We start from the raw sequence: 10,969 nt of genomic DNA on the forward strand, positions 1-10,969 counted from the left end.
AGTACAGCTTCTGAGGGAATTTCCATGGCCAGCATGGATGCTCAGATGCATATCAGGCAGAATCACTAGTGTTGAGGAGCAAGTGACAAAACTGGCAAGGTGTTTTTCTACACCCTCTGTGTGCTGGACTCTCCCCATGCTCTAAGCCAATCCCCCATCTATACATGGGCATGCCCTGTAGCATCCCAGAACCCTTCCTTTGCCTGTGCTCCTTCTTCGTCCTGTGATATCTTCCTCATCATCTCCCTTGGAGCTTTTCTATTTATTCCGCTGTCTTAGGTTCAGATTCCCTCTTTTCTGTGAAACCTTCATGGTAACCATTCCGCCCTAGATCAGATAAAGCTGCATTCTGCATCACCTGCTCTATGAAACCCTTGACCCCATTGTTTGAACTGTTTTATTAGCTCTCCTCTCATTCAGCCTCTTGATCCATCCCCTTATCTACCTACAAATACAAGTTATCATTAAAATAAATATATAGATATATGTTTAAGGCACATATTATGATATTTTAGAGTATGTATACATGGTTAATGACTAAATCAAACATATTCATTATCTCACACACTTTCCTTTTATGTATGGTGAGAACACTACTCTCAGCCATTTTCATATATACAATTCATTGTTATTAACTATATTCACCATATTATATAATGGATCTCTAGAATTTATTCCTCCTAATGGGTATTTTATATGCTTTGACACATGTCTTTCTAATTTCCCTTCCCAGCCTCTGGTAACTATCATTCTACTCTCTGCTTTTAGGGTTTTACCTTTTTTAGATTTCATACAGAAGTAAGATGATATTTGATTTTCTAACTCTGCCTTATTTCACTTAACATAATATTCTCCAACTTCACCCATGCTGTTATAAATGACAAGCTTGCCTTTCTTTTTAAAGCAAAATAGTATTCCCTCATATATATAGACCATAAAAAATATGGTCTTCATCCATTCCTCTGTTGGTGGAATTTAGGTTGCTTCTTAACCTGTGGATCTCTTAGGGGCAAAGTGTTATATTTCTGAATCCTCAAGGAGTCTAGTGATTAGCACTGGTTTTAGCTTTGACTGTACTTGCTCAGAGCTTGTCTGGATCTTCCAAGCAGAGATAAATGATACTGTGACATGCAGGATATATATCCATTTAAATGTCTCCCCCAGTAGGCTGTAGACTTCTTGTGTGAACATTAAAAGAAAAAGTAGATTGGGAATTGAGTTCAATCTTTCTTTTGCACTGCAAGTTCCCACTGAAGTGGTCCCTGTGTCTATTACAATGGTCCTCTTTAAATTAACTCTGCCTTACCATCTTTCAAATAGGAATGAAAAGAAAACATAGTCAACTGAATTAAATTCATTGGCATTTGGTGGAACTGAATATAAGGTTTGAGATGCTGCTATGTCTCCCAGAGGTAAAATGCCCTTCTTTCTGGATGCAAATACTCCAGAAGGTAAAGTGTGGCTCTGATCTAGATAAAACCGGGTATACTGAGGAATGCCCTAAGTTCAGTTGGTAAGGACAAGGAGTTGGAGGTATTAAAACTTACAGACTGACCAAAGTCAAGCTTTGTGCAGTGCCAGATAGCCATTTAGAAATGGGGAAATTAACTGAGATATGGGAAATTACGACTTGTCCAGGTTTCAGAGTCAGAGTTAGGGAGAGACCCATTCCTGCCCACTTTATAAGGTACTGCGTTGACAGCAATCAGCAGCTCTGCTTGCACCTTGAGTGGAACGACCTTCCCAGTCCTCTCCAATCAGGCCCCTCAAGAAGACTCTGGCCAGGCTCTCTTATACAAAAGCCTGTGATCTAGAAACAGTATCACCTTAGGAAACTTCCAGAAAGTTATATTTGTACCATTAGGTACACTATTTATGATCAAGCACTGCACTTGTCCAGTGGACTACTGGAGGAATGATGTTCAAGTGCCCAAGCTGTGAATTCTGACATGTGGCTATTTGTTTGGGAAAGAGTAGTGCCCGAAGGCATTTCTCTAATAAACCACAAAAGCACAGTACAAGGAAGCAAAAGCTCCAGATATTGCAACTTAGGATAGGATTCTGCTGGCCTCCCAGGGAGGTCACCTGGGCGGGGCCTGCAAAGTTCAAGGCCCATGCTGTTGGTGTTCTGGAATCAAGAAAACAGTACTGTCCTGAGGCTCAGGGTCACCCATTCCCTGCCTACCAGTACCATGACCTCCTCCCATGGCCCTGTAGTGCCGCCCAGGCTCCATCCTCCCTTCTCTGCTTGTATGTTCATTTCTAGTTTCTTCTCCTGGCTTGTTCCTCTCAGCTTCAGGTTTCACCATATATTTTTGGTGAAAATTTCTTGTAACTTATATCCTTATGACAAGGATAAAATGTTTGGATTAACATCGTTTACAAACTCCAAATCATTTCTTCTTAGACCTTAAATATTTTTATTTGATGATTTAATGGGTCCCTCTCCAAGAGATGTTAAAATCCAGTAGGGAAAAGTTCTGGCTTATTTTGTTCACTGAGGGAGCTTTGATGTCTAACATAGTGCCTTGTACATAGAAGCTATCCAACAATCCTGTATTGAAAAAACTAAGTAAAGAATATTTTGAGGAGAGAAGCCTGGACTTCCATAATTGCTCTGCTGGTTAGCATCTGTGTGACTGCCAAATGACATACCACTCTGAGCGTCAGTTTCTTCATCTGTAAAATTGAGACATAATGCAATTTCCTGCCTATTTATTTGTACTATTTTAAGGATATATGTGATAACAAGGATAAAATGTTTGATAAGCTGTAAAGAACCTTTCATCTGGGCCATATTAACCATAGTTAAGGAGCATAAACAAATGGATTTGACTTTAGGTAGAGGAAAAAGAGGTTATGAAAGAGGGTTTTACCTGGGCTGGGGCTCTAGCTCAGTGGCAGAGCACTTGCCTAGCTCTTGTGAGGCACCAGGTTCAATCTTTAGCACCACATATAAATAAATAAAATAAAGGTACGTTGTCCATCTACAATTACAAAAAAAATATTTAAAAAGAGAAGATTTTACCCAAGCTAGGCAAAGAAAGCTGGGGATCTTCCTTCAAAATACTACTGTAACTTTTTTTAAGAAGGTGTGCAAATGAAAAGAATAAGGTATCCTTTAATTCCCAAGGATATTTTCATACTTAATTGAAAATCATCAGATTTTTTTCTTAGGGTAAGAAAGAATTGTGTTTGGGTAGCAATCTCATGGGGAGATTTTAATGAATGTATTTGTAATTAAGAACATGGGTTTGGGTTCAGACAGAATTGCATTTGACTTTCAGATTTTCCACTGCCAAACTGTGGTGATGCTTTGGCTTAAGATTGCCTAGTTTCTCTGAACCTTGGATTCAATGTCTATAAAGTAGGAATAATGAATAATGATATCTCTTGGGGTTGGTATATGGATTGAATGAGGAAATCTGTGGAAGCAGTTAGCAGAGAACCTGGCACATATTAAGGGAAAAATGAATAATAGTCTTGTTATTCTATTCTATTTAATTGTATTCTACTTTGAGCTGTTCCAGAGAGGGTAATGACACTTAACCATGCAAGCAGCATTAATGAGTTAATATTAATAATGAGCTGCCTACTCTGGACAGGTGTCAACTTCATACAACATATTAATAAAACTGATAGGAGGCTGCCAACATCACCCTCATTTTATGTAATAAAATTCAAGTCTGAATTCATGAGCCAGAGCAAGGAATCAGAGCTAAGAAAATGAGACTCCAGAGTTCCTGCTCATAACTATTACACTCTGTTGCCCTGGTACATGTAGAGTGGTAGCTACTAACAAAAACCTGGGTCAAGCAAGGAGCACTGCAGCTATCAGCCTGTTTGTCCACAGATTCACCTGTATCAGTTATTTTTCTCATTGGCCTCTGAATCTCCTATTGGCCTCTGAATGAAGGTCTCATTCACTTCATTTACCTATGTTTTAGTGCAATTTGTTATATCAAACATGTAGGGTACACCATGCTTTCCTAATTCTTGGCAGAAAGCAAACTGGATTTGGGCTGCAGGACAAAATCATGATGTCTAATTAGATTGGAATTTCAGATAAATAATGAGAGATCTTTTAATACATTGAAAATGTTTCATAGGATATAGTTATACAAAAATGATTTGTTTTTTTAGTAGATATTTCTGTTTTCTTTAGCTGAAATTTTAATTTAACCATGCAACCTATATTTTTATTTGTTGAATTGGGCAACTCTACCTGGAGAAGGCTTCACAGCTGTTTTCTTACATGATACATCATATCATCAACTGAAGTAGAGGACTGAGGGGAGACAAAACATGATTAATGCATGGCATATGAGAACCTCAAATCATATGTAGAAACTGCAAGTTATTAAAGGGCTCAGTTCCTATTTTTTAACCTTTATTTAATTTATTTATTTTTATGGGGTGCTGAGGATCAAACCCAGAGCCTCGCACGTGCGAGGCGAGTGCTCTACCACTGAGCCACAACTCCAACCCCTCGGTTCCTCTTTAATATGACATCTGGAATATGTTTGTCCCATGTGTGCCTCATAAAGAAATTAAAAGCCCCTCCCTTGTTCTTAGTTCACTCCAGATGAAGTTTCAAACCAGTTCTGGAAGGGATACATATGGGTTCAGGGCAGGGCTCCCATTCCCAAAGTGTCCACCTGCTGAGGACTGGTCACACTGCCACTTTAAAACCAGTCTATATGTGGCTTATAACTTAGCTAATTCTCATGTCACAGATCCATTTATTAATTATTTATTCAACGAATGTGATTTGAGTTTGTATAACTTGCCAGGTGCTCTTTTAGACATTGGGAGCAAGAAAATGCAAAACTCCAGTCCTTGCCCTCACCTTTGTTATGGGGGTGAACCTGTAGCCATGTAATTGCAATTTAAATAAAAGAAATGCTAATGAAGTTGTGAACAGGTTCTGATGGAGACTAGCAGGGAGTGGTTGACATGGCCTGGGGACTTGGGGTCATTTGTTTGGGCCTTGATTGGTAATTATGTAGGTGTTCACTATGCTGGCAAGGTATAAAGAAGACACTTCAGGTAGGAAGGATGACATCTGCTTCCGCCAATGCACAAGGTATGGAATAGCATAGCATGCTTCCAAGAATGAGCCCTCAGATGCTTCATAGTTCATATGAAGTGGAATAAAGTGAATTAACTAAGGTTTGTTTTGATTAATGTCCGAATTAGTAAGAGATAAGGGACTGGGAGAGGGGAAAATGAAAGGGAACCGAGAACATTTTGGTGAGGGAGCATTATGTACTGAAATACATATCTAGCAATTTTTCCTCTGTTCTTTCTTTCCTAATCAGACTTTCAGGTGAGGACATCCTCAGTCTCTTAATTGCCAGTTAGAAATGCTGATGTTCTTCAGCCCCTTATCACCACAGAACCAATTTTCTCACAAAGTCTTGCCAATTCTCTCACAGTCCTTAAATCCCACCAACTTCACCTCTGCCATAGGTGTCCTGGTAAGGAACTTTGTCTGGATCACAGCAATAGCAGTCTAAGGTTTGAGGATGTCTAAGGTGTGAGGTCTGCCTCTCCTACATTCCAGGCCATCTCCCACTTGGCTGCTATTTCTGATTTCTAAAACGTAATTATGTTTACATCCTGTGTCATTTCCTTTACCTATAGAATTTCTAAAGACAAGGCCTTTTGTATATCATTCAAGGTCAGTGTCTCCAGCTTCATCTCCAGAGTAGAATAGAATAGTTCTTAAAGCACGGGTTAGATGGCCTACATTAGTTCTTTCTGCCTTTGCCTGGCATGTACTGGGATGCATACCCTGGTTGTTTATATCCGGACCCCCCTAATCATTCAGGTCTGTGTCTGTCCCCTAGTTGTTAAATAAATTAGTATCCTCTCAGTTACTGAGTTCTTTATTTGGCAAGTTGCATATACTCAGTAAACTTCAGTTATCCCTTCTCAATATGAAGACAACCTCATGAAGTTTGTATGAGTGTAAATGAATTTATGCTATAAAACGCTTAGCACTGTGAATTTTACATAAATGTTGACTCTGCAGGAAAACTTCCCACCAATCTCTAACCATGTCATTTCCCCTCTTACCTTCCCAGGTATACCCCTAGACCTTTACTTGTTTTAACATCTGGTTTGTTCTGTTTGGAATATTCAACCCCAACTACTCATTCTTGAAATATTACATTCTTTAGAAAGACATTGTGACCACATCACTGATCTAATTCATGGCAGAATTAATTACTTCTCCTGGCTCACTCTGCTCACACCTCTATTATAGCCTGTATTGTACTGAATCATAAGTTATTGTTTATATATATCTGCCATGGCCATTAGGCTACAGGCTCCTCAAGAATGAGCCATGCCTTATTTATCCTCAAATACCCTTTGCTGACAACCATGACTGGCAGGTGGAGAGTGTTGAATAAATGCAGTTAGTGTTCCACAGATGCTTATTGAATGTGTGAATGTAGAATTGGGGCCAGCAGTAGAGGTGATTCCAGAGCCCCACTGGAATGAGAGCCAAAGCTCAAGGCAAGGGCTCAGGTGTAAACAAGGAAGACAGTGAAGAGTCCAGAGGCTTTTGTTCTTCTAGCAGCTGGAACTATGGCTGAGGGTGGAGACAACATTCCAGAAGAGGTACTTTGCCTTGCCTCACTTTGACACAGGGGATGGAGTAAGGGGGATTTATTTTTATTCCTAATCATTCATTTGTTTTTATGATGTTCCAGATCAGACTCAAGATCTCGAGGTACATGAGCTTCACTACTGAAGTACATGTTCAACCCCCTCCCTAGGTGTTTTATTTATTTTTTATTTATTTTATTTTTTGGGGGGAGGGGAATACTTTAACAAGCAAGAACAAATGAATCACATAAAAATAGTGTCTTTCCCCTAGATTATGAAGTCTATAGCACTAAATTGATAGGGTAAATATTTCTGTGCTGGCCATATATAATTTATCTCTGCCAGAAAAGGGTATGATAATATCTAAAGCAAAAAATTTACCAAATGAAGTAATGGAACAGAACTGATTTTAAAACTATAAACTATCCAACTGTAAATAGAGAACTATAAGTTGAAGGCAAATTGTGGTTAAATAAAGGAGATTAGTCTATCAAGTCAATAATGAGATAAAAAAGTATCCATAAAAATTAGTTGGTTCAAAAATAGGCAAAAAAGGATGAGAAACAAAGAACAACATTTAACAATACTGGAGATGTTATCACAGCCATATGAATAATTGCACTAAATATAAATAATCTAAATGTATTAATTATGAAACAGGAAGTGGACTCTCAGAGCTCCCGACCCCTCTCAGAAAACATCCAGAAAAAATGACCCATTGGTTTCATAGGAACCCTTTAAAAGCTACAGCTCCTGTCTCTTTTAACTACTATGGTGTGGCCGCTGGTCCTCCTGCTTCAAAAATTTGCAATGACTTGAGAACATGCAGGGCACGACTTCTTGAATTATTCACTGATTTGAGCTGTAATCCAGAAATGATGAAGAATGCAGCAGATTCATACTTTTCACTCTTACAAGGTTTCATAAATTCACTGGATGAATCTACCCAGGAAAGCAAGTTGCGATATATTCAAAATTTCAAGTGGACTGATACGTTGCAAGGACATGTTCCAAGTGCCCAGCAGGATGCTGTTTTTGAATTAATTTCCATGGGATTTAATGTAGCTCTGTGGTATACCAAATATGCTTCAAGACTGGCGGGAAAAGAAAACATAACAGAAGATGAAGCAAAGGAAGTCCATCGAAGCCTGAAAATTGCTGCTGGGATTTTCAAACATTTAAAGGAAAGTCATATCCCAAAACTTATTACACCTGCAGAAAAGGGAAGGGATCTAGAGGCACGGCTCATAGAAGCTTATATTATCCAGTGTCAGGCTGAAGCTCAAGAAGTAACAATTGCCCGAGCAATTGAACTTAAACATGCTCCTGGACTAATTGCTGCACTGGCATATGAAACAGCCAATTTTTATCAAAAAGCTGATCATACTTTATCCAGTTTGGAGCCTGCATATTCTGCAAAATGGAGAAAATATCTTCACTTGAAAATGTGTTTCTACACAGCTTATGCTTATTGTTATCATGGTCAGACTTTGTTGGCTAGTGATAAATGTGGTGAAGCAATCAGGTCTCTGCAAGAAGCAGAAAAATTATATGCAAAAGCAGAAGCATTATGTAAAGAATATGGAGAAACTAAAGGACCTGGACCAACAGTTAAACCATCGGGACACTTGTTCTTTAGGAAACTTGGAAACCTTGTGAAGAATACCCTAGAAAAATGTCAACGAGAAAATGGATTTATTTACTTTCAAAAAATTCCAACAGAAGCCCCACAGCTGGAACTCAAAGCAAATTATGGGCTGGTAGAACCCGTGCCTTTTGAATTTCCTCCTACAAGTGCTCACTGGACACCAGAAACGCTGGCTGCATTTGATCTCACCAAGAGACCTAAGGATGACAGTGCCAAACCTAAGCCAGATGAAGAAGTAAAACCTGTGAAAGAACCAGATATCAAACCTCAAAAGGACACGGGGTGCTACATCTCCTAAAACACAATATGTGCTTAGAATTCTACAAGTAGAAGAGAAAACTGAGAACTCTACAAGTAGAAGAGAAAACTGTAGAACTTTGGTACACATTTCTTGAAATGATTTTTCTGAAGCTTATAGCATAATTATTACATTCAGAGGGAATCTGCCTTTAGTTCATTTGTTCTTGATTTTTAAGGTGGTAGACATGTTTTTAATCAGGACAACATTTGAAAGGTTTTATTGTGCCTCTGACAGGTGTATTTGAGGGTTAGATCTTTTTTGAATTCTGGTTAGTAAGTTTCAGCTTAATGTATTATAGGCCTGAATTGTTTTTCAGGTATGTTTTTCTATCTTCACAAAAATGTTTATTTTTTTTCTCTTATTTGATACCAGAAGAATGGCAAGAATGAATTTTGAGCAGAGATGGTCTTTTTCCCCTCACCATTGTGTTAATTATAGCACAGACTTGTTATGTTCTGAGTCATTTATCTTTTCTGGTGGGGGAAAAAAGCTCTTAATAGTTGAAGATCAGAAAATGTTCCTGCGAAATCCCTCAAATATACTGGAATCTATAATTTACTCAAAAATTAGTGTTTATAAATAAGTTGAGACCTCTAAGAACTTTTTCTTATTCTTGTATCTGCTTCATTCAGTCTCAAAAACCCTACAATGTTTTTTTTTATAAATACCTTTTCTAATGGGTTTTTTATTTAGAGGATAGAACTTTGTAAGTGTTTAATGTTTATATGTAAGGGAAGACAGTAAGAATGAAGAATGTTTTTTGAAGAAGTAATATTGCGTGATAATAAAAAAAAACTAAACGTGAATGAGATAGGTTGTCCTGTATTACACCGGTAACTACTACTTTGTTAGAGAAGTTTTAGTAAAATATCTTTGTTAGCTGATTTTAGTGTACATTGTTTTTATATGGTTTTCTAATATATATATCTATATACATATCTCCTATCAGAATTGCATTGTTTTAGGTCAAAGGCCATAGCAAAAATTTAGAGAACAAACAGATACAATATAATCTTATAAAATGGATTTAATAAGGCTGGGGATATTGCTAGAGCGCTGGGTCCAGTTCCCACTGTTGAGGGGGGAAAAAGATTATAATCATTTGAAACAGTTTAGTATATACACAGAATTGAGAAATAATGCATAATACTTAAACAAAATTCACACATCTGTAGATTTACCTTGTGTTGATTATTCTCCTAGAGTGTTAGATAATTTGCTATTATAAATGACACATTGGTTTTTACTAGAAAAATAAAAGTAGTGTATTTTGAGAGCTTACTATGTGCCAGTCACTGTGCTGAGCACATATATAGATACACCATAACGCACCTTTAATAAATATGTAAAATCTGCATAAAGTGTCAAAATAGGAATATATGCATTTCATTTTGAAGAATGAACAAATTATGTCTAGCTGAACCAAGATTGTGTTCAAATAAATAATTGCTTAAATCAGATATCATAGCTTTCACCGCTTTTAAAAAGCTGCATAGAAATCAAGTTTAGTTTTTTTTTTAATATGTGGAAATGCTAACTACTATTTTCAGTATATAATATTTAATATTTGAAGCTACAGTTTCCAGAATATTTGGAGCAATAAATGAATAGTTTTATTTTGCTGTTTATGGGAAATATTAAATTTCACTGTAAACAGTCACTACAAATTGACTTGTTTCTGTATGTTATCTGCTGACAATTTTAAACAGTACTTAAGGACCTATTTATCTTAGGTACTAGTGCTTATTTAACCTAGTTACTAAATTTTCACATTGATATTTTTGTGGATTATACTACCTTGTATGAAATGGAAATATGCAGTATGCTCAGTGCTTCTATAAAATGCAGTTAATACTGGTATTTAAATAAATAATTGTCAATTTTGACATGATCAAATAGTATTTTGTTGACTCAGCAAAGGTAACACTTTATCCTTTTAATACCCCATTATATATAAGATTTTTTGAAAATGGTGTTGGAAATGATCAAATGTAAAGAAGTTGCATGAAGGCTAGAGGGAGATGTAACTATTTGTATTAACCGTTGCATAAATTTCATACCAGGCTATAACAGCTTACATATTGCTTCTGCCAAGTATTGTTTGTATAATGAATTATCTATTTATGAAAATAAAAGCAATTTTACCTACATTTTCAAAAAAAATGTATTAATTATAAAAAAGATCATCAAATTTTGTTGTATATAAAGAATTCAATTGAAATTGAATTAAAAAAAAGATACAGTCAATCTCCATCAAAATACCAACACTGTTCTTCTGAAAACTGGAAAAATAGTCCTCAAATTCATTTGGAAAAATAAAAGACCCAGAAACCCCCAAAATTCTGAGCAATAAGAGTAAGACTGCAGAATCATAATACCCAATTTCAAATTAACTACAGATA

At 36.8% G+C, this 10,969-nt stretch overlaps 1 protein-coding gene across 1 annotated transcript; it reads left to right on the forward strand.

Annotated features, from left to right (window-relative positions):
• The first annotated feature begins 7,276 nt into the window (after positions 1-7,276).
• On the forward strand, positions 7,277-10,717 carry LOC107142437 (BRO1 domain-containing protein BROX-like). Its single transcript, XM_048811750.1, has one exon. It carries the CDS (start codon positions 7,329-7,331, stop codon positions 8,562-8,564), a length of 1,236 nt encoding a protein of 411 aa, XP_048667707.1. The 5' UTR covers positions 7,277-7,328; the 3' UTR covers positions 8,565-10,717.
• Positions 10,718-10,969: the final 252 nt, after the last annotated feature.

The sequence above is a fragment of the Marmota marmota genome, unplaced genomic scaffold (genome assembly GCF_001458135.2).
Source record: "Marmota marmota marmota unplaced genomic scaffold, marMar, whole genome shotgun sequence".
NCBI lineage: Eukaryota > Metazoa > Chordata > Mammalia > Rodentia > Sciuridae > Marmota > Marmota marmota.